A 25,452-nucleotide genomic window follows, 5' to 3' on the forward strand; every position below is an offset into this window, starting at 1 on the left:
AAAACAAGGAATATGAAACTAATGGGGTGTTCTTTCCAAGTGTGAAGGGCTGAATTAATGGCACAATAACTCAATGATTATCACACAGGACCAGAAAAAGCAATTCAACATCTCTGTTCCATGGCTGTTATTTTTACAACTTGTATTGATGTTAGATTACACTAATTAATTCTAAACCTGGAGAAATATGTGATTGTGTTTATGAATAGATTTTCCTTTGTTACTTTCCAAATAACCACACAAAGAGTCAGGTTAAATTTCCTTTTTTATCCAAAAACATTTGATTTAACAGTCACAATATGTTACAAAGGGTTCTACATTTAATATTTACACAAACGTTTCATCAAAATAATAATAGGCGGATACAAAAATATTGACACAGCAATAGTCATTCTATAAGCAAATGAAAATTAAATGTTTTCATGCACCAGTATCCATAATGAATACTAAGATCATTTTTTCTGATTTACGTATGTTTGGAAATATAAAACTAAGTTTTCAATCTCAGGACTGGCAATGGAATTATGTCTCTAATTTGCGTGTAATTACATAGATTTCAGTTATTTGTCCGCAGAAACTCCCCTGAAGTTACGGGAGAATTTGCTACAGTTCCAGTTGCTTATGCTCCTTAAAGAGAAAAACTGGCTGTTTTAGGCACAATATTAATCCCATTACTCCCATCCCCAACTCAGCCAGTACTACTTAATACCCTTTTTGAATGGAGAATTATACATCTCAGGTGGAGAATCATCAACAGTGAAAAGGAGTGATTAGTTTTTACCTCAAATTTACTGTACACAAAATGATAGTGGTGCAAAAAAAAGAAAAGAAATCTGGGTAGCCACAGGTTTAAGGGATTTATTATCCACACTACTTCTCCCACTGGGAGGCACTACTTCAAGGTATTTTAAACATTTTGATATGGCCAACTTAAATATCCCAGCCATATCTCCAGTTCATGTAAAATTTAGGAAAAACAAACATTTAGCACCTGAGACATGCAGTACAGAACAAATCAGTATTCAAACAAGAGCAGTGTTTTTGAGTACAGTCCCATGCCCCTCAAAAAAATCTAAAAAAACATAACATAATGAACAGATTTACTTGCAGATCATATTGCAAACAATTGGAACAGGCGTTTCGTACTCAGCCAAGTCCTGCAAATATTGAGATGACTGGCCAGTTAATCTTGTCTAGCTGCTGTTAGTCTCAGCAGAGACAATGGCCTACACACCAACTAACATTTGAGAAGCAACTAGGTCACTGACCACTAGAACCACTCAGTTGAGACATCCAAAGAATTTCATGAACAACAATATTGCATCATGGCAACACAGAGACAAAGCTGTTACCTCACAGTCCCAGTGACCCTGGTTTAATTCCAAACTCTAGCGCTGTCTGAGTAGTTTGTACGTTTTCTCTGAAATCACCTGGGCTTCCCCTAGATGTAGAGCTTTCCTTCCCCATACTAAAGATGTGAGAGTTGGTAAGTTAATTGGTCACTCTAACTGAAACCTACTGTATAAATGGCAGAATCTAGGGACGTTGATGGAAACATGGGGAGAGGGGGTATAAAGCAGGATTTCTACGTGATTAATATACCGTATATGGCTGTTTGAGGTCTCAGGGTCAAAGGGCCTGTGTCCGTGCTGGACCATTCTATGATTCTACGTAGTCCTTCATATACTGTACCCTTGTGATAGCTGAAGTTTTGTGCTGAATTGTTAGAAAGGGCACAACAACAACAACATCATTTCTGCGGTACCTGCAGCAACGCAAAGCTTTGTGATCCTCTCCACAAGAATTCAAGAAAGCTAGAATTGATACTGAGCCAAAGGAGGAAACGTTTTGATGGGTGACCACAGAGAATCACGTAAGACATCCATTGAGGCGAGGAACCCAGAAGGTAATGAGAAGGAATTTCAGAGCTCACAGCTTACAGAGCTAAAGGCTACAACCTGAAGTAGCTTAACAAAATGTAAAACAAGAAATGTGCAAATTAAGTTCAGTGCTTTCATCCTCCATAGATTTCTGCTTCTTTATTTAAAGATTAGCTTTATTTGTCACATGTTCATCGAAACATACAATGAAATGTGTTGTCTGCATCAAGGGCAGGCTGACAGCCTTCAAGGTTACTTGCCTTAATATGTCTGAATATAGCTGCACGCCAAACTTTCTCTTACAGTGCTCATAAAAGACCATGGGGTTTTTAGTACATTGAACTGCAAATATAAACTATTACTGTTGTTGAAACAATCAATGGAGGCAAGCTTCTGTATTGTTCTTTAACGTGTTTCTCTTAGAAGAAGCCAACAATGTGCATTAACTGAGGGCAACTGCATCAGAGCAATGATTCGCAAAGACCTAGTGTTGTTTTAAAATATTGACAAACAGTCACAGCAATGATTTTATCCTGCACGTTGCTATTCTGGATTTCTTTTTGCTGAGGTAACATCTGCAAGTAAATATAGAAAATTTGTTATTAATTGAAAACTATTTTCAAATTTTATTTGCTACTGTTTGATTTTAGGCTTTGCAATGAATGTCATTACTGGTATTATCTAAATGCTCTGCCCATTCACAAGCATCTTAAAAATGAAAATGTGGGGATGACTTAGTGGACTGAAACACTTGAGCATGTAGACATTAAGAAAGAGGATGTGCCAGAGCTTTTGAAAAGCATCAAGTTAGATAAGTCGCTGGGTCTGGATGAAATATACCCCAGGCTACTGTGGGAAGCAAGGAAGGAGATTGCTGAGCCTCTGGCGATGATCTTTGCATCATCAATAGGGACGGGAGAAGTACCAGAGGATTAGAGGGTTGCAAATGTTGTTCCCTTGCTCAAGAAAAGGAATAGAGATAACCTAGGAAATCTTACTTCAGTAGTGGGTAAGTTTTTGGAGAAGATCCTGAGAGGCAGGATTTATGAGCATTTGGAGAGACATTGTCTGATTAGAGATACACAGCATGGCTTTGTCAAGGGCAGGTCGTGCCTTATGAGCCTGACTGAATTTTCTGAGGATGTAACAAAACTCATCGATGAAGGTAGAGCAGTGGATGTAGTGTATATGGATTTCAGTAAGGCATTTGATAAGGTTCTCCATGCAAGGCTCATTCAGAAAATAAGCATGGGATCCAAATGTGAAGTGATTCATTTTGGTATGTCAAATTTGGAGACAGAATTTAATGGTAAGACTCTTGGCAGTGTGAAGGATCAGAGAGATCTTGGGCTGCGCAGGTTGACAGTGTTGTTAAGAAGGTGTATGGTGTGTTGGCCTTCAACAACTGTGGGATAGAGTTCAACAGCCAATAGGAAATGTTGTAGCTATACAAGACTTTAGTTAGATCCCCTTTGAAATACTGTATTCAGTTCTGGTCACCTCACTACAGGAACGATATAGATACTAGAGAGAGAGTACAGAGGAGATATCGAAGGATATTGTCTGGATTGGAGAGCATGCTTTATGAGAATAGGTTGAGTGAACTTGGCCTTCTCTCCTTGGAGTGATGGAAGATGAGAGGTGACCTGATAGAGTTGTATAAATGAAGAGCGGCATTGATCATGTGGATAGCCAGGGTTGAAAGGTACTTGGAAGCAGGTATGGGGGGATGTCAGAGGTAAGTTTTTCCACACAGAGTGGTGGGTGTGTGGAATGCATTGCCAGCAGTGGTGGTGGGGTGGATACAATCGGGTCTTTTAAGACACTCTTAGATAGGTACTAGAGCTTAGAAAAAGAGAGGACTATGAGGTAGGGAAATTCTAGGCAGTTTATGGAGTAGGTTACATGGTTGGCACAACATTGTGGGCTAAAGGGCCTGTAATGTGCTGCAGATTTCTATGACCTTTGAAAGTACTGACACAAAAGAATGTTTGATTGATACATGGGTTTGAATTTATGCTCCTGTACCATTATCCAAAGAATAGCAAGAATTTTGTTTTAATGTAATCATGCAGCACTGGTCAAATTCTTACCTTTTGGTCTGCAGTCTTGACTATTTTGCTGACCTGATGAGGGCTGATTGGTGTATGGAACATACCAAGAATATTCTGGCTGCAAGTTAAACAAAAATTAAAAAATTGCTGCAAGTATATTGAACACCTAATGAAACTGAAAAGATAGTCTTGCGTTCTCTGGTCCAGATGCAGAGGATAGTTCCAATGTTAATGGTAAGTAATGCAAAGATACACTTTTAAACTCATCTGATCCACATAATCTTGTTTGACTATACCACAGCAACAAATGTCTCTTTTGCAAAGTTGTTCTTGATGGAAAAGGCAAATTAAAACTTTACTTTGAACTGAGTACATGATGGCAAAAATGGGGAAAAGTGATAAATGCACAATGAAGCCAAGATTCCAGGATTAGACTTGGCAACATTCTGATTTCCAAGCACTTTTATGAAGATATGTACTTAAAATTTTAAATTCAAAGCCATCTTATTTCAGACATGACTCTTGTAATTTTCAGAGAACCTATAGTGGGGGACTGATCATGAATGGGAATGCCAAGCCAGCAGTAATGAACTGTGGAAGTAATTTAAACATCTTCCTTGCTAGGGAAGTGGACACAAGAAACACACTCTTGGCAACTTTAAGGCAGGCAGAATGGAGCAGATATTTGTCTTGGCAAAAGAAAAACGGATAAGTTGTTAAACTGTTTTTCCAGATAAAATTTTTAAAAAACAGGCGTTGTATGAAATGCGAGACCAATTTGTTACTGCAGATTTTGCATTATTAAACAAAATCATATTCAGTACTTGGTCTTTGTATTAATTGGCTCTATTTTATAATATGATATCTCATGTGTTTCCTGCACTGCTCCAGAGCCAGTCCTTTGATATTTCCATTAACCTGTGAATCCACATTAAAAATTTAAAGCTTTATTAAAAAATTACCCAACTAAAATAAATTAGACCCAATGATTTATCCTTTGAATCAATGGTATTTGTGCAACAGAAGGAGGCAATTCAGGCCATCGTTTAACGTTGGTTATCCATAAACTAACTCATGGTTCAAAGTCCTACGTTATGATTCTTCAGGAACTTAACTTGGCACCTTTTAAATATAGTTTCTGCACTCTTTCAAGTAGTGATTTACAGACCTCCACCACTCACTATATGAAATAGTTTTTTTTCCCCTCAAATCTCTGCTAATCCTTCTACCAATTAACTGAAATCTATGGCACCTAGTTAGGAAATACACTAAAGCTTCTCATCATTATATAAACTTAATTAAATTTCTATCCAGCGTTCTCTATTCCAAAGGAAACATTTCCACGTCTACCAATTTTTCTTCAAAGCTAAAGTTCTCCAGTCTTGGCAACATCCTTGTAAATTTCTTCTGCATATTCTCTAGATCCATCACATCCTTCTTAGATTTTGACTGCTCCAGGTGCAGTACTTTATATAGATCTATCGTGACCTCTCTTGCTCCTCCATTCAATACCTCAAAATCTACCAATAAATCTTTTATGCAGTTTTTAAACTATCTTTTCTACCAATTCTCCTACCTTCAGGGTTCAAGGATACACACTCTTTGTCTTCTACATTTCTTTATGTTCTACATAATTTTTTGTGGATCCTTTTAGATTTTTACCCCTTCTCAAACACATTACTTTGCCTTTTTTTGGATGGAATCATTATTTACAACCTGACCAAGCCACCAATCTGCCCCATAGTTTCCTCACTGATGCTGATTCCACTAATTTCAACACCATCAACGAATTAAACCTGTATAATTGATAAATATGACAAAAAGCAAGTCCTCACACCGAGCACTGCATTATCCCACTGCACATTCTCTCCTGTTTTTACTTTCAGGAGTGATCTGCCAATCTGGACTTTGTTAAACACCTTGCTATGTAAACCTCATCAAAAGCATTTCAAACACATTGTTATCTGCTCAGATGTTGTAATTAAACAGATAAACATTATGAACATGAGGAAGTCTGCAGATGCTGAGCAACACACACAAAATGCTGGAGGAACTCAGCAGGTCAGGCAGCCTCTATGGAAATGAGTAAACAGTCGATGTGTCGGACCAAGACCCTTCTTCAGGAATGAGAAGGAAGCAGAAAGATGCCAGCATAGAAGGGTGGGGGGAGGGAGGGAGGCCAGCTGAAAGGTGATAGGTGAAGCCAGATGGGTGGGAAATATAAAGGGCTGCAGAAGATGGAATCTGATAGGAGAGGAGACTGGACCAGAGGAGAAAGGAAAGGAGGGGACCTGGGGGAAGTGATAGGCAGGTGAGAAGAGGTAAAAGGCCAGAATGGGGAATAGAGAAAAAGGGGAGGGAGAAGGAAAAATTAAACACAACTTGTCTTAACAAATCAAAGCAAACTGTCCTTGATTAACTACTGCCTTTCAAAATGCTGATTTATACCATGTTTTCAAACTTTTCCCAACAATTTGCCCAGCATTGATGTCAAATTGGCTGGCCTATAATTATGCACAATGTCCCTCTCTCCCTTTATAAACAAAAGTCTCACACAGCCAGACACCTGCTGATGAACTAGTCCCTATCAGAAACTGTGGATCTACTTACTGTAAATATGTGGGTAATACAGTGAACACCAGGCACAATGGGGCAAAACTTTGTCCTGAAATGTAGCATCAAACACTGTGACAGTAAACTGACAGCCTGCCATAGTGAATCATAAAACAGGACGTCAATTCACCAGAGCCTATTCTGTTTTGCTGTCTGAGACACATTTTCACCCCACTGCAGCTTGCTTGAAATCTATTTCAAGCTTATTGTGATTTCCCACCCTCGAGTAAACCCCATGCTCTTCTATGAACACGCTGGCCTGCTCAGGCCACATCCTCATTATGGTTTAATGTGGTCAGCAAGAAGCTTAAATTGAACTGACTGCAAAAGTAACTTCACATTAATGAACTCAGATTTGATGTTACAGAAACAGCTTTTCCCTCTGCACTGTCAGATTTCTATATGTCCATGAACACTCTTTTTTACACTATTTAGTTTTGTAATGTACAGTCGGCCCTCCTTAACCGTGGATTCAACCAACCACGGATCGGGAAAACCCGGAAGTTCTCTCTCCAGCACTCGTTGCTTGAGCATGTACAGACTATATTTTCTTGTCATTATTCCCTAAACAATACAGTATAACAACTATTTACATAGCATTTACATTGTATTAGGTATTATAAGTAATCTAGAAATGACATTAAAGTACAGGCAATCCCCGGGTTATGAACGAGTTCCGTTCCTGAGTCTGTCTTTAAGTCAGATTTGAAGTCGGAACAGGTACATCCGGTATTATTTAGCGTCAGTTAGTCAAACGTTTTTCTCAGTATATAGTACATATTTTACCTTTCTATGCATATAAAACACTTAAAAAACATACGTATTTCAATAATTTAATCACTGCTTTGCTTAGTAATAACTGTAGCTTTCAGCAGGGCAGGGCCTTTCACATTCTCCATTAAAATTGTTCCGAACGTTGATAGACTGTAGCCTAGCGCTTTTCCAATGACCAATGGCGTTTCACCTCTTTCCGATCACTTTATTACTTCCACCTTATTTTCAATCGCGATTGTGATTATTTTCATGAACAGAAACACTGCGGGTTCAGAGCTGCGCCGCCAGGTCCTAATGTCCAGCGCACAGAGATGTGTTAAATAAAGTCCGGGGTTCCGCTGGGTCCTAAAGACCACCGCACTGATACATGTTAAATAAGGGACTTGTGCATCCGCGAATTTTGGTATCCGCGGGGGGGGTCCTAGAACCAATCCCGCGCGGATAAGGTGGGCCGACTGTATTGCTATTTTATGCCTTTGCATCATACAGCTGCCATAAAACACATAGAATCATTGAAATCTACAGGCCCTTCAGCCCATAATGTTGTAACCTACTCTTGAAACTGCCTAGAATTAGAATAGCCCTCTAATTTTCTAAGCTCTATGTAACTTTCTAAGAGTCTCTTAAAAGACTCTTTAATGTCATTTAAGGCAGAAATCATAAATTTTATCCTGATAAGCAGAACAGTAGAACAATGTGACACGGAAGGAAGCAATTTCACTTTTTGTTTATTCCTGCTCTTCCATAAAAGTAAGTGAAATTCAATCATGTTTACCAATAGCAAGCTGTGTAATTTTCAACTCTGCTGCATGAGGAACCGAGGCTGAGGCTGAGGCTGAGGCTGCGGGCCTGCTGTGGCTGCACTGAGCTTCCTGTCTATGGACTCACTTTCATTCTGAATGCTGCTGTATACTTTTCATTGTTTGCACGATCTGTGCTATCTTTTTCTCTGCACATTGGGTGTTTGTTGGTCTTTTTCCAAAATGGGCTTCTTGTTTAGTGGCTGCCTGTTAGGAGCTGAATCTCAAAAGTCGTATAAAGTATACATACTTTGATAATAAATGTACTTTGAACTTTATACAGTGACCGGTGTACTTTGGAAAAACAGTTTATTTGCAGTTGAAGAGAAAGGGAAAGATAGAGTAAAACAGAGAAGAGGATGTTCAATTTAAAGTTCTTGCCTTTGACTACTTAAACAAGAAATAATTCTGTGTTGTATTTGTTCCTAAGTGGGAATGTTTGTATCTGGTTTCTCATCATAATCAAGTATGGTGAGTCATAGATGAAAGCAAACCTTCTCATCAGTGACATTATCTGCACAACAGGGAAGAGGAGGAGGTCTCGAGTGAAGTGAGAATCTTATGTTTTTCTTTCCTGTAGAGCAAGGGATATATTTACATAGATACGGGCATGAGTACTTTTAAAAATGCACTCAGTGGCCACTTCATTAGGTACACCCGTTCATTAATGCAAATAACAAATCAATCAATCACGCAGCAGCAACTCAATGCATAGAAGCGTGCAGACATGGTCAAGAGGTTCACTTGTTCAGAATGTGGAAGAGCTGTGATCCAGGTGACTTTGACTGTGGAATGATTGTTGGTTTATCAGAAACTGCTGATCTCCCAGGATTTTCCCAGACAACAGTCCCGAGAGTTTACAGAGAATGGTGCAAAAAAAACCAAGAGTCATCCAGTGAACGACAGTTCTATGGACAAAAATGCCTTGTTAATGAAAGAGGAGAATGGCCTGACTGAATCATGCTGACAGTAACTCCAGCAACCACACATTACAACAGTAGAAGAGCATATCTAAATGAACAACACGTCAAACTCTGAAGTGGATGGGTTACAGTGGCAGAAGACCACACCGGGTTCCACTCCTGTACCAAACAAAGTGCCCACTGACTGTACTTTCCACACACCTAATTTCCTCTTTTATCTTCTCTTTAAGTTAGAAATTACTTTAATATATTCTTTAAGCATTTTACAGTGTGGTGCAAAATTAATGACTACTCACCATAGGCTGCTGATAACCTCTGTTTGCTGTCTGTGCAGTTAGAATTGCTGGGCCTGGATAGTGGATGGGAATTCCGAAAGGGGCATGTCCATAATTAACGCATGGTGCACAGGGTGCATAAGTAACTGGCAGGCAAGGGGCGGCAGATGACTGGGAAAACTCCCTGGCCTGTGAGAAAGACATAAAAAGCAATAATGAACTACTCGGTCATTGTGTCTTCATTAATGCTCGTCTTAAGCCATTGTCATGTATTGTGTCTTCAATTTTTTACTTTAAGAACCAGAAAGCAGCAGAACTTTTATCATTTAAAACCATCGTTGTTCCTCTGAGCACACCACAGCTGGACCTAAAGCCAACCCTTACAAGTAGTTCAGCTGTTCGCTTCAGTTATTTACATGTTAACTCTGCATTTGTATCTCCCGAGGAGATTTCAGCCCTTCATTCAGAGATGGAAAAGCTCACAAAACGCAACTGAGCAGAAATAGCTTTTCACCCGTTTATTGCATTGAATTACTGTTGTGCTTAGCATTAGTACCCAATCAGAGGATTCCATTAAAATAACAGGATTTGGAATGATTACCTTTGAAAAATAGTTAGGGTGGTATTTTGCATTAAGATGTAACTTGATGGTTCTGCCCAGCCACAGCCTTCAGGGCTCACAGATACTGTTTCTCTGAAACACGGGAATCAGGTCCCAGACTTGGACTTCCCTCCATGGCAGTGGCACAACATGCTGGCGTAGAGATGAGTGAAAATGACGGCGAGGGCACACATGTGCCTTCAGTACGAGCCTAGTGCTGCGAGTGACCGCAGTCCACCGTGAATCGTGGGCCCATTGCTCAAATCAACATTGCAGCATCTCTGTCTCACTGCCTGCTACTCTGACGGCATTCAGGGAAGCAATGGAGATCCTCCCTCTGTCCATCTGTGTTTGGCCATCTTTGCACCACCACACTCAGATGTAGAAGGATTCTTCATTGCTGTTTTTGTAACAGTTTTGTTTGACCAGTCAGGGTTGTTAGCCCTGAGCTGAACCCCCGAACCTGGAGGACTGGTGGACCACTCTTAGTCTGGCCTTCACTCTTTGACTTGTTTGCCTGGATGACTCCTACAAAGAGCCAAAGCATAAAGCCAGCATAACTCTCTGGGCCATTGAGGCACACAAACCTGCAATCCACAAAAAGGCTGTGGTCCTCTATACTGTGAAGTATTTTGAAAGATCTTGAGACCCAACTTGCTGCGAGTAGGTGCACCTTGTAAACACAGGCACATGCAAGCAACAGCACAGCTGGAACCCTTTATTTCAAATCTACTGGGTGGGGGGCATGTTCCTTGTTTTATTGAGGGTTAAAAAAGGTTGGGTAATGTGTATTGCTGTTTTAATTTCTTCCAACAGAGCAACGGTGAGAATAATTCACATTGATTATGCCAACTCTTCATTAATGACTGGAAAAATATTAAGTGAATGATACCAGTTAGTGCCATTTTCCTAGTAATCAGTTCTTTGACTGAAAACAGTTGATGTATGTACAAAACAGCTTGTACGTTTGATTCAAACATAAAATGTGGCACCAAATCTAATTTTTCAGCAAATAATGCAATGTGGGCAAGATATTAATGCAATTCACTTGACTGTAAACTGGTGCATCGAATGCCAAACAAAAACAAGGAAGTCAGGCTAAACTGCTCTGACTTGCTGGGTGCATTGAGTTCAGTACTGGCCGCTGGATCTCGGAGTGTCAAATCTCAGGACAGCATCTATTCCAAAATGATGCCATGACTAAGTACATTCAGTTATGTGGATTGCTCTCTCGAAAGTGACTTGATAGATCAATTAAACCATAATTGGCAATCCAAAACAAAGGAAACAGGAAAATTCACCATATATCTGCTCCTGTGTTAAAGTTATTTAACAGTGGACTTCTGAGGTCTAGCACAAGTGTGGTGGATTTGAACATGACAAGGATATACAGAATGCAATAGGAGACTACTTGAGGAAGATTATGAGAAAACTCCAACAGTTTCTGAAGGAATTTAAGCTTCAATAATTCTACTTGAATCCTTTAAAATGATAAACTTTTTCTCCTTTCACATTTCCTTTGAATCTACTTTTTTTTTTAAAAAAGGAACTAAAATATGAGATGAGATTTGGATGCAGAAATATTAACTTGGATGGTTTTGATATACATCATCATTCTTACCAAATACAGGGGTTTAGTCTGTATGGAATCGGAGTACAGACTCACTGTCTCGCTCCTGACTTTATTTGGCTTGTTGCCATTCTGACTGGGGCCTTTAGTTCCAAAGCCAAAGCTTTTTGCTAAAAACAAAGCAATCTGACCAGTGTGCAGGGCTTTTGAACAAGTTTCAGAAGGGACTGAGGCATTATTTGATGTTCTTCCTGGCACCACAAAAATCAAAAGTACTGCTGCTTGTCTCTTTGCTCATCCACCCTCATTACATCTCCCACACAATTTAAAAAAGCCACCCCAGAGAAATTGCCAGATTACACGAGTTTCTTGCCTCCACCCCATCTCAACGCCACTGTGTTATCTGTCTGCAATTCCAAAGGACATGAATACTGGAGCTCTTTGAAAGCTATCAGTCTCCAAGTGGCACACACAAAATGCTGGTGGAACGCAGCAGGTCAGGCAGCATCTATAGGGAGAAGCGCTGTTGATGTTTCGGGCAGAGACCCTTCGTCAGGACTCACTGAAAAGAAAGATATCTTTCCTTTCAGTTAGTCCTGACGAAGGGTCTCGGCCCAAAACGTCGACATTGCTTCTCCTTATAGATGCTGCCTGGCCTGCTGCATTCCACCAGCATTTTGTGTGTGTTGCCTGAATTTCCAGCATCTGCAGATTTCCTCGAGTCTTCAAGTGGCATAATCCTGTTGACACTGCCAAAGGATACTCTAGGCTGATACATTTGATTTTTTTCTTCTCAGGAAAAAAAAAGGAGAGCCTGCAATATTTTAAAGTAGTGCTCATTATAAACAAAAATACTTGTAAGTGACCTACAAGTCAAGTACTCATTGGGAAAATTGCTGTCTTCTTTAAAGTAATGCCTGGAAGGGCAAGTATTTTGGTCTGCGTCAGAAAGAATGAAAGAAAGCAATGAATCAACAAGACAGCATTACTGTGGATAGCAAAAAATATTGAACACTTGGAAATGGAGTGGAAAACACTGTCAACTCGGGCTAGATGTGATAAGGAAACCTTTCCTTAGATTAATTTAATCTACTTCCTTACATCAGGATAAGATGTAGTGTCTTTCTAAATGAAAGATGGATATTTATATAGTGCCTTTTCAACATTAGAAATTCATCAGCAATAACACAATTACTTTTTTTTTTTAAACAGTCTTTTCCTTGGAGATAATATGGGTTATCCTAACAACAAGTCACTGTATATTGCACACTCACAAACATCATTACTCACACACTTATGTCAGGAGGTCATAGGGAAAATTGCTGCCTTCTTTAAAGTAACGTCTGGAATGGCAAGTATTTTGGTCTGGGTCCTCATATGATAAGCTTTTTAATCCTAGATTTTTATTCTGGGATTTTCCCCAAAATTCACAACAGATTAGGGAAAAACTTCTGGTTGTGTTTGTGTGGTATCCACATACAACACATATAGTCAAATTCATTTTCAAATTCAGATCCATGCACACAATTTCACATTTTCTTGTGAAATGACAAGTTAACAATGCATAATAATTTACACCACAATCGACCGAAACAAAATATAATAGAAATCTGTTTAAAAAGGACATTTAAGAAACTCTTGGATTGGCACGTGGATGATAGAAAATGGAGGGAAAAGTGAGACTGATTTTAGAGTAGGTTGAAAGATCAGCTCTACATCATGAGTTGAAGGTGTGCTGTAATGTTCTATGTTCTAACGGATAACGTCTCATTGACTTCTGTAAAATGATGTCGGGAGAAGTTCCCTATGATATATATATATGTTTAAAAAACAGTATGTTCTTTACCTGCTTCTTTAATTTCTTCCCCAGTAAGTCCTTTTCTTTTCTTTCCTTTAAAAAATCTTCTTCGTAAGTTTTCAGCTGTAAGACAAATAAAGAAAATTTATTTTGCGAACAGCTCATCTCATGAACAAATGAATAAAGCACCAGTGGAACTCGAAGCAGCTATGTATACGAGTAGCTGACGACAATGAAACAAACTCAGTGGAGAAGGATGATTACCCGTGTGTTAAGTAATGTGAGTTTTGTTTGCAGCTGCTCAATTTTTTTCTTCAGTTCTTCTTTTTCTTCATTCATTCTTTCCCGATCACACCTTTCTCTGTGGAAGTCTTCTTCAAATATCTGCACCTTTAACAGAATCATAATTGTTTTAAAAGCCTGCAAGTATAACTTACATTAATCTTACCTGATCAATAATTTTGTTTTTAATACAGAATAAATAATGCAGTTACCAACATCACTTTCCTAAGGTAACTTAAGATGGAAATGAATTGCAAACAGCAGAAAAAAAAGTTCCAATTAGACACAAGGAGACGTGAGGCCTGAATCAGGGCCAGGATATTAATAACATCAAATCTAAACAGAATACTACTTTGAATAAGCTGCAATAATTTTAACACATAGTCAAAGATGTTGGTGAACTAAATATTTAAAGTACATTAAGACAATAAGGATGGTCATAGTTATATTTCTGAGATTTCCATTCACTCTTAATAAAAATGGCTACACACATACAGAGAAAAATGAACCAATATCTTTTCCTTTGATGTATGGATATGTTGCAGTTATGTAGCAGTTTTAATAAAATTAAATGCCCCAGAATAGAGATTTTGGAAATAAAAGGTCTGAAGTCATAGATACATTGAAATCAAAGTGAAAATTTCTAAAATAAATAAAAATACTTGAAAAATAAATCAAACAAAGGAGTGGAGCTCTCTAAAATGTAAGTTTGCAGTGATTAGTACTGAACATGGTTATTTCTAGCCTAACTTTCAATGAAGTATGTGTTACCTGTTGCTTTAACACCTCAATCTGTGTTGTCAGTTCTTCAGGGCGAGGTTTTCCTGTTGTCTCTCTTCTATCAAAACTGTGCGGCATGCAAAAAGCATTATGCTCTCTTAAAGCTTCAGACAAAGCCTGCAACAAAAGTATTTCCAATGAGTCTCAAAAACTTTGTCTAAGCTTCATTTTTATCTACATCTGGCATGAGTAAATATGGGTCAGGACCTTCAATGTACTGATTAGGGTGGTACACCAGGATGGAGTTTCATGGACTTGAGTTATTGCATCCCCATCTGGAGCCTTTGCCTACAGCTCTGCATTCTGCTTAGCTAAATATTTGTAAGATACAGTACTGTTCAGAGAAAATTCCACAGGCTTGGCAGTGAAATCTCTAGCGAAATTTTAACCACAATATCAGCAACCTGGAAAAACTACCATTGAGAGCCATTTTAATACATATGGACCAGCTATAACAACCGAGAAAAAAGATTTTGACAACTGTAGAGCACCTCTGCCAACCCTTGAAATATAACACAGAGGGGAGGGGTGATGGGAACTTGGTTAAAACACATTTGTTTTTGGAAGTATATCCTTCATCAGCAGGAATGAAGTGCTAATGAGGAGTCTACTTCTGACACTGACAGAACTCCTTTATTTGCAGAATTTATAAAAGTTCAAAGTAAATTTGTTATCAAAGTTCTCTATCTTCTCAGCTTCCTGGAAGTGCTACATCTTGGCAATAGCAACAAGGCTTATGACCCTCTTTGTTGTTACGTTCATAATCTGTGTCTGACATAAAAAAGTGTAATAATTCTTCAAAAAAACGGTTCCACTTTGTTTCTTTCTGCAATCAGCACAGAAGATTTGGAGCGTAGAAGGTTGAGGGGGGATTTGATCAAGGTATTTAAAATGTTGAGAGGGATAGATAGAGTTGACGTGAATAGGGGAGATTCAAACGAGAGGACATGATTAGAGAATTAGGGGGCAAAAGTTTAAGGGAAACACGAGGGGGTATTTCTTTACTCAGAGAGTGATAGCTGTGTGGAATGAGCTTCCTGTAGAAGTAGTAGAGGCCAGTTCAGTTGTGTCATTTAAGGTAAAATTGGATAGGTATATGGACAGGAAAGGAGTGGAGGGTTATGGGCTGAGTGCGGGTAGGTGGGACTAGGTGAGATTAAGAGTTCGGCACGGACTAGGAGGGCCGGAATGGCCTGTTTCCGTGCTGTGATTGTTATATGGTTATAAGATTTAGGTTTAATCTAGTGTACCAGGAAAGTAATCTTCACTGCAATGCTTAGAAAGTCAAGGAGTTGCCCCTAAATATGTTCCATGTATTCAAAACTTCAACCATAAATCTTCAAAACAGTACTTCAACTCTCCTCTGTGAATTTCTATGTTGTGTGAAACAGCAGGAGACTGATATTTAAATATAAACTGGTGGACATAATCCAGTAATGCAGGACACATCTGTTTCTAAGGTTTGGGATTATTGTATTGAGTCAGTTACCAAATTGATTGATTTGTACAATTTCTTATTTCACTTTTCCATATGTTTTTGTCATATAGTTAAAAATGCTCTCATTGTGATTTTGGCCCTTCAAATGTTTTTGCTAAGTGGTATAGTCACCTTTTTTTCCCCCTCCTCTGTATTTAGTTTGTTAGTTCCATAGGTCTCCTTAGTCAGTCCCTGTTCCTTCCCTCAAGAGGCACTGTTCCTATGTTAAGGCAGGTTTGGCAATCTTCTGAGTTTCTTTGTCCCTTTTTCCCCATTTAAGGAAGAATATCTCCACTTAGACTTTACTTTAAAGGCAATAGGAAACTAAGAAATCAATTTAGCACAGCCAGAGTGGAAGAGAAAGCATATTTATTTATTTAGAGATAGATACTGTGTGGAACAGATCCACTGGGCCCAATGAAATGTGCCACCCAGCAAGCTGCCTATTTATCCCTAGCTTAATCACAGGACAATTTACAACGACCTACTAGCTGACTATAGGAGGAAATCAGAGCACCTGGAGGAAACCCACAAGCTTGTGAAGATCATACAAAATTTCTTGCTGAGGACGCTGCAAATTGAACTCTGAAGCCTCAAGTTGTAAAAGTGTTGCACTATGTAATGTTACTGTGGCACACACACACACACACACACACACACTCACACTCACACTCACACTCACACTCACACTCACACTCACACTCACACTCACACTCACACTCACACTCACACTCACACTCACACTCACACTGACCAAATTATTGAGAAAAGACATCTGCACAAACACTTGAATCAGCAAGTCAGCATATAATCATATAGACCAAGCTTTGGTGTATGGGAGATGATGTTACTGTAGGTAGCTACCTGCTTTTGTAACTGGATCTATGACTTGAGATTTGCTCCCAACAGACCAATTTCTGTTCCAATACTTTGTATGAAAATGTAATGCTCTCATGTACTTCATACCATATGAAAGTAATATACGGCACCTAACCTGGTGTTTTCTGTCGACAGAAGCCTGTTATTCATTTTATCTATTGGTAAATTAAAATATAAAACTATGAAATTTTGAAAATCATGAGAGAGGCCAGCATTATGTTACTACTAAGACCATGACAGACAAAATTTATCCAGTTAAGGTTTGCTAAAATGGAATGTTAATGCCCTCTAGTTTAGGAGCAGAGAGAGCTGCATTTTTTAAAAATTGGCAAATTATTTTGTCATTGAAGATGTGGGGAATAAATCTCCTGGTTGATGAGAGACCAATTTGTTTGTGTAGTTATTGCCCCGGGCTACAGATGAACATGTGGATACAAACAAAATAACAACTTTACAAACCTTATTCAAATAAGCAATTTCATGCTCATAATATTCCTTCTGTTTGCTTGTTGAAGAGTGACATTGTTTTAAATGCTTGTTTTCTTCTTCAGCTTCAAGCAATTTTGCATTTAGTGCCTGTTTTTCTTCCTTAAAAAAGGGAAGGAAAAATGTAAGTAATATAAAAGACCAGATTTGTGGAGACCAGTTCAACCAACTCCAATTCCACTTATTGAGATGAACATACTGTATATTAGTTGCAACACTGCAATAGCCTGGGAATACAATAACGTTCAAACATTCCAGTAGAAGGACTTTTTAAGGATAAAGATTAGCTTTATTTGTCACATGTACATCGAAACATCAAAACATACAGTGAAATACATTGCTTTCCATCAACGACCAACACAGACCAAGATGTGGTGTGGGAAGCCCGCAAGCGTTGCCATGCTTCCAGTGCCAACATAACATGTCCATGTATTACAAACCCTAACTTGTACATCTTTGGAATATGGGAGGAAACTGGACTCCCCAGAGGAATCCCATGAGGTCACTTGGAGAACATACACACTCATACACATACACACAGTCAGCAGCACAAACTGATCCCCAATCTTACAGCTGGAACTATAAAGCGTTTCATTAACTGCTATGCTACTGTGTCATCCATAACTTGTTCATTGCTAATTACATATTATTTGTTTTCAAGCCAATAATAGCAAAGACATACTTCTGCTGTTTCAAGTCTGGCTTTAGCCAGCAGCAGCTTCTTATCGAAATCCCTCTGCTTCTGGTCCAGTTCCTTCTCCAGGGTACTCAGTGACTGCTGATATTTGATGAACCTTTCCTTCAACTGTGGAATACAAGAGATAATGCAGGATCTATGATAAACTGCGATATTATGAAATATTCAATAGGGTGCTGAACTAAGGCATGCATTAAGTTGCATAAATATCAGTACATGCTATTGAATTCATCTTGGCAAAACAATTAACAGAGAGAGAATAGAGTTCAAACAAAATATACATATATTTATTAAATGCTTGTTTTATTTCCCCTGCCTTGTTATTCTTTCAGCACCAAACAGCATCTTCAACCAAATTAATACACCAAAGGCCTGATTATTGGATAGAAAAGATGTAATTTTGTCATAATTCACTAGGGGGTGTTTGAGCACAATTTAGCATTAAATTAATACCATTATGAGTTGGGACTTATCCAAATGTGTGTTAGAAAAGAGCAATAATAATGAAAATAAAGCAGTTGTATTAATTTAATGCAAAAATGTTGTATAAAGCTTTAAAGCTTTTCTGGATTTATGTGTTATCGTATATATTTATTAGCAGATGCTTATGAGTGAAAGGGAAGCTGACAAGTGGCAGGATTTTAAGGGGGAGTTATAGAGTTCAGAGCCAGCATTTTCCCAGTTAGGGTGAAAAGCAAAGATGGCAAGATTAGGGAATCTTGGAGGACAACAGATATTAATGGTTTGACCTGCAGGAAATAGAAACATAGAGCAGGTATTGAGGAAGTCTCATGAGAAATATAGTAGGTGAGAACTTAAGAAAGAAATTAGGAGAGGAAATGAGGCCATGAAATATCCTTGGTTAGTATGATCAAAGAGAATCTGAGATATTTTGTAAGTAGATCAGGAGAAAGAATGGATGCCCTTGGGAATAAAAAGAGGCAATCTATGTGTAGTGTCAGGCAATGTGATTGGAGTCCAAAATGAATACATCTCATCCTATTCACCAAGGAGAGGGAGGAAGCGTATGATGTTACGGGACACATAAAGGTTGATAAACCCCAAAGGCCGTACGAGAATTAATCCAGGTTGCAATGGGAAGCTAGGAAAGAGGTAGCTGTGGTTATTTTAATAAATTACAGGAACTGAAAGCTGAGAGATTGCCATGTTTTACCTTTTGTTCATACAATGTCTTCATATTCCTGAACTCACGATCCCATTGTTTGTTTATCTCCAAAAGCTATAACAATAAATTTAGAATCCAAATTAAAGACACATTGCAGAATACATAAACTAAAAGGCTAATCATTTGAAATTTTAATATTTTGGAATGCACTACTCCATGGACATACAAAAATCATAAAAAAGGAGGGAACAACTCTGGAATTTCAGAAACTTGGAAGAATTCATTCTAATACAGGACATACCATCACAAAACACTTCATCCCCTTACTCCCCTTTAATATTCTAATAGGCTTCGCAACATTCTGGCCAAACATCGGTCACTCACAAACCAAGTTCCAAAACATGCTTCCAAGTAGGACCCTGAGCATCCCATCTGTAACTCCCCACCAACTCCCCAGACTGACTTCTCGTTTCCATAATGAATCTCAATGGGAGTTTGATGCACAACACTTTGTCCTTTGACTGAGTACTTTATAGACTTGCTGAGTCAACAAAGAATTCTGCAATTTCAGTTCACAATTCTTCCATTTTATTTTCAGGCAACAGAGTTCATAGCTTCCACTCAATATTGCATTCCCTCTCAGATCTCTAGATCAATCCTTACTTTTTATTAACCTATTTTACATGCCATCTCTTTTGCTCTTTACTTGGCACATCACGTTTTCCTGCTTTTCTTGCTTAAAACCTCTTACAATCCTAATATTTTCTTATTCTAATGAAAGGTCACTCATCCGAAACATTATCTCTATTTCTATCTCTACAGACACCGCCTGGTAGAGATACATAAAAATTTCTAAGTCATTGATTGGGTAGATAATCAAAATCTTTTTTCCAAGGTAAGGATACCAAAAACAAGAAAGAATTGGTTTAAGGTGAGAGAAAAGTGTTTCAAAGGAATTCAGGAAAAGTAAATAGAATGTTTTCAAATAGAGTATTTCCAGGATTTTTAACTGCAATGGTTATAGCACATCATCGCAAAATAAATATTTCTTCAGCTTAATTCCAACCAGCAGAATCTAACTCCCAGCTGTTTCACCCTGGGCAAGATTTCAAAACTAAGTCAAAACTTAGACAAACTAGTTATTCTTTAGATTTAAAAAGTTTCTACCAACTCTTAACCAATGTTACCACGTCATATTGACAAATGCCTGCACAATCTTATGCTCTCTCCACTCACTACTACAAATTATGATCATAACTTAAACTATCCCTGACTGAAACCTATCCATTTGTCTAGTTCCTTACATCACTTCAAGTTCATCCCTAAAGTCCCTTTCTCAAGAATTAGCCCTTAGAGTTTCATTACCTTTGTTTTGACATTGACTTTCGTCAGATTCCTCAAGTTCAAAATGCTTTGGCAAGCTTTCACTGTGAAATCATCTATGGAATTGTAACCAAAAAAGGCAAACTATGACAGTTTCAAAATTAAGATACCTCTTTTTTCTGATTTTCCAAAGTCTGAATCTGTCTTTCAAATGCCTCCATTTCACTTAAAGAAGGCTCCCCCTTGTTTTCGATTTCCATTCCAGTTATATTCTATGAAGGAAAAAAATGGAAAAGATTTTTAATTCTCTTATTTCTGTCTGATGCTTTTCTCTTCTATTCAACTGCCTCCATTTGACATAAATTTGCAATCTAGGTCAAATGCTGGTAACATTCAGAATCCAAACTGGGTTTACTTGTAGATAAGACTGAGAATATTTTTACTTAATTGAGAGCAAAGTTTAGTTATAGATAAGTTTTTGAGAAAATCAGTCACTGACAAATTCAGTGAGGCTTCCATACTCTTTTGAGTTTTCAGTTCATTCATTTGATACTTTGCTCAAATACTACTATCAGACTTGGAACATTTATGGTGCCTATGAATATTATTAGCTTATTTATGTATATTAATATAATTTGTTCTCATTAACAGGCTCATTAATTCACGCTGAGTAATTTTTTTTTTAAATAATAAGGAATATTAATGTTTAATGATACAAAAACCTCAAACCTCAGTTAACAGTTTAAAAGCCTCAGTCACAAGCTTAGCACTCACTACACGTACATCCTTACCTCCTGTCTCCTCCATGGTCATTCAACACCATCACTTCCACCCTTATAGTTACTTGTTCCATACTTAAATCTGACTGACCACCAACTTATCAATGCCTTGCAGCTGCTGTCACTTCTCCGAGGAGTTGCCTCCTCCTATGACCCATTCCATCAGAGTAAAGACATCTCCTACATTATTGGCCCACACTGATACTAAAAATATTGAAAAACATGGTCTCTTTGCCACCTCTTTTCATCTAAACATTGCAGACTTCACTCAGTTTATTGATTATTTGATTCTGCCAACCCCACACCCCATTATATCACATAATTCCTATTTCACCATCACTGACAAAGCTCTCAGCCATTTCAGCCTAGTCTCCACTGGATTGTCGCACTTCTCAACTACTTCTCCTCTCCATTTTTTTGCGGAAATCAAAGGTGCTAAGGGAATTCAGGGTGGGCTTGTTAATGAAATAATTCCTGTCATTTTGCTTAGAAGAAATTAACAAGTAGAGAGCAGACAATGACAAAAAAGCTCAACTTTTACAATTTCTATTCAATTACAATTTCTAACTGTCTGTACAAAAAAAGTCCAGTATTATTTTGATGTTACAGTCATCTAGGCATGAATTACAGACCCTTTCACGCCAGGTGTACAAACTGCTGTGCATCTTGCAAAGTTAAACAACTCTACCTGTTCAATATGAACTCTCATCTCCCTTTCTTCAGTCGAAGCTCTTTGCTTATTTACTTTAAGTGTTGGCCTTTTCAAAGCAAAGATGAAAACCGTGTATTCCCACTTCCGACTGGTAAATATAGTCCTCTGATTCAAATCTGTCTTCAATCCCAGGCTTTTAAACCATCCCAGTCCCTTTTGTCATATTTCGAGCCACACCAAATTACACAAAGGCATTTCAACATTTTTTGATGACAGCTGATGTGAAACAGAACTGGGCTTCCCGATATGTTGCAAACCACTGATATCTCCCTCCAATGAGTAAGACAATAAATCAAATCAAACAATACCTGGAAGTTGAACGCCCTGTAAAACTGGCCAGTGGCGGACGAGGAAGGACCAACAATATCACTGCACCGTACAAGAGCGGCCGAACATAAGCTCACGAAAGAATGTAATAGGTGTTCCGCATGTTGTCTCTGTTACAGAATGAAACCCTCCTCGTTCGAAATCGATCATCATCGTCAATATAAAGCAGCCGGGAGCGCCTCTTGCTTCTGAATAGAACTGGAGAAACTAGTATAGCTTGTCCTGGTTTAAGTAGATCCGAAATCGAGCTCAATGTCAGGTGCCATCACCAACACTCGGAGGAGTCAGGAAATTACCTGACAATTATTTCTGTACGGTCGCAGGAGGGTAGGATGTCTGAATGCACACCTTGCCTCATAAAACGTACAGTAGTTTTAGAATTTACAGCGGAGGACCTGTGTTTTAATTGCTGCTTGCATGTGACCCTGTTTATTCAGAACCACATAGATATAATGATCAACACAGAGCCTCCTCGCTGGGTGGAGGTAATGAGTCGAGATTCAGCCGCACACGTCAGCGTAATTGCTTAACTACGAACCTTATGCTCCCGTTATTAAACCCCATGACCCCTCTAGGCTTCAATCCGATGTATAGAACACTCATTAAATACAGTTCGATTTTAATGTACACGAACGTCTTGCTTCATACGCAATGACTAACAAGTTAGTTACTTGTGGAGTAATCTGGAAATTCCACTGTTTCACACCATTTCTGATTTTTTTTATACACAGGCCATCACTGTCGGTTTGCACAACAGCGCTGAAGTTGCTTTAACATTATGCCTGCTCCTCCCTTGAAATGACGTTCTTACTTATATAATCAATCGCTATTGTTATCAGGATAGCCATGATCTTGCATGATGTAGCGCCTGGGAGGTGGGGGGGAAGAGAAGGATTAGAATTGATGTATGTGCGACTACGATACCACGTCGCGGCATCTCGATGTCGGAAAGTTAATTCCCTCCAATCCCGTGAAAAATTTGAAGGCACGAGCCAATCTGAGGGTAACATCAAATCAGCAATCTAGCTGGAAAAGCGTTCAGCCGCTTGAATTTTGATTAAAACTCCCCGCTCTGTCCAGCAAACTCCGCAGGCCGCCAGACTCATAGTGCTCTGAATGTCACCGTCTCTTCTACCGTAGCTCTTGTTTTATTTCGAATCTATATTTTGCCTTTGATCGTAGATTTAGTTCAAAATTCGAAAAATTAAAAACTCTACAGAAATGCGACCCAAAAGCAGGAAAATGTTGGAAGCACGCAGCAGCATTCGTGGAAAGAGAAACAGTTAAATTTTCAGATCCGTGACTTTTTATCAAGAGTAGTAAAGTCAGAACTATATCAAACTGGTTTAGAAAATCCTTCACGAATGGAATTATCAATAGGCTTCTTTTAATTAACATGAACTCTGCCTTCATGAAGGAGTGGGCGCTCCTGTTACTCTAACCTTTTTCAGAGACTAACATTCAGATGTTTAGAAGAGCAGTCCATTATTTGCCATTTTGTTGTTTACAGCAGCAAATGATAATTCAACCCAAGATCCCACCCCTGGCCACACCTTCCCTTGTGGTTCTGCTGTAAAGCTGACAACAGGCCAGGCGGTGTTCCCTTCACGATATGGTATGGTGCTGATTCCCTATGTCTCCAATCTCCAGAAAACCTTCACACGTTCACGGGAGCCGGCAGAAGCACCCGCCGAAAACGAAACGGAAAGCCAGCTTCTCGCACCTGAGTTCGGCTCTCCGGCGTGTAAACAGAACCGCCGGCACCTATTACACGCGTTTCTCTTTATCAGAGATACAAGCAATGCCTGGTTAGCCGAAGATTAGCTTTATTTGTGACATGTACAGAGAAACGCGACGTCTTGCGTCAATAACCAACACAGTCCAGGGATTGTGCTGGAGACAGCTTGCAAGTGTCGACACGCTTCCGGCGCCAGCACAGCACACAAACACCTCACTAACCTTTGTAAACATTGGAGAAAACACACGGTCACAAGGGGAACACACAAACAGGCAGCGGCGGGGATTGAACCCCGACCGGAGATGACTGGCGCCGTAGAGCGTTGCAGATGCTGACAGCGACGGGAGCGCTGGTATGGGCAGTTGGCATCCCCTCGGAGCACACTCCCAGCACCGGCCTGTGTGAAAACAGTTTCTACAGATCCACACCCACCCCGAGCTGCCTGCGACCGGATCAGCGCTGTAACTGACATCATTATCTTCCTGAAAATTACGCGGAAAAAAACCGCGCTAACGCGGTAACTTCATGGCTTACCGACATTGGGAGATTCAGCAGTATCTCCCAGCTTTCTGTGAAACCATTAATCGGTCAGACCCCATCGTACGAGTTGCACACGGTGCAGACAAAATGACAGGTGCGAAGGTGTTGCTGCTGCCCTCTAACGGAGCCTGACTGACGGCCTTGGCATCAGCTGGCATTCTGGTGCCAGGACGCGAAGCGGTGCCACCCACTTACGGAGGTCGGTATCCGCCCAAGCGGACACGGACTCCGGCCCCGCGGCCTCTGCCCTCGCACTCACTTCGACCCGGCTTTCTGCCGTCTTTACCACACTCGTCTTCGCGATTTCAAGCCTACGCTCTGCCGGTGGTGTATCTGGCTGGGTCCTCAAACAGTGATGTGCATGGTATGTGTTCCTGATTTCCTCCCACAGAGGAGGGAAACGTGCTGGGCCATTCAGCAATGCTCCTTCGCCTTGCAGGTCTCTGTATAAGTACAAAATAGCACTTTCCTTTATCTCAGACTTAACCTCCCAAACTTCAGTCAGATATTAACTCAACGTGGGCCCATACAGGATTTCCACACTACACAGAAGGCAACCATTTGCCCCATCAAGTCCAGGCCATCCCACAGAACAATCCCATTCCCTACTTCTAGCCGGATTCTCCCCATAATCTCATAAACTGATTAGAAAAAAATGTACAAAAATATTGATACAAATAATCAGATAACCATCTCTACACTACCTTGTTGTCTCCAGGGAAATTCCTCATGCCAGGTCAGTTTTGCAGCAATCTAATATTTTAGATTGTCTTAAAGTTCAAACCAATTACTGTATGTTATTATGGCATGCTGGGAACAGCAAACAAAAAATGGGAAATTTTCCCACCCTTACTAAAAGGGAAGATGTTTTATGGCATTAGGAGGAATGCCAAAGTAAATCTTCTCATCTTTTATTTAATTACTGGGACATAATTCATTTGGTACAACCCAACTGTGGAAACTGCTGTGCCGTAACATTAGGGCAAGAACTGTTAGGATGGAATACATTTTCCTGCCC

General features: G+C 39.3%; 1 protein-coding gene across 5 annotated transcripts; it reads right to left on the bottom strand.

Annotated features, from left to right (window-relative positions):
• Positions 1-247: 247 nt before the first annotated feature.
• LOC140738088 (TNFAIP3-interacting protein 3-like) lies at positions 248-24,822 on the bottom strand. Of its 5 annotated transcripts, none has more exons than XM_073065184.1 (11): positions 24,429-24,822; positions 20,509-20,610; positions 19,064-19,129; positions 17,875-17,997; positions 17,166-17,294; positions 14,342-14,467; positions 13,553-13,678; positions 13,337-13,411; positions 9,341-9,508; positions 3,974-4,052; positions 248-2,455 (listed from the first exon to the last, which is right to left on the bottom strand). In XM_073065184.1, exons 1-11 carry the CDS (start codon positions 24,432-24,434, stop codon positions 2,424-2,426), a joined length of 1,032 nt encoding a protein of 343 aa, XP_072921285.1. In that variant the 5' UTR covers positions 24,435-24,822; the 3' UTR covers positions 248-2,423. The 5 variants fall into 5 exon arrangements, with proteins under 5 accessions (XP_072921285.1, XP_072921284.1, XP_072921286.1 ...); XM_073065183.1 differs by lacking the exon at positions 24,429-24,822 and adding an exon at positions 24,116-24,353; XM_073065185.1 differs by lacking the exon at positions 24,429-24,822 and adding an exon at positions 22,138-23,362.
• Between the last annotated feature and the right edge of the window lie 630 nt (positions 24,823-25,452).

The sequence above is a fragment of the Hemitrygon akajei genome, chromosome 13 (assembly GCF_048418815.1).
Source record: "Hemitrygon akajei chromosome 13, sHemAka1.3, whole genome shotgun sequence".
NCBI classification, from domain to species: domain Eukaryota; kingdom Metazoa; phylum Chordata; class Chondrichthyes; order Myliobatiformes; family Dasyatidae; genus Hemitrygon; species Hemitrygon akajei.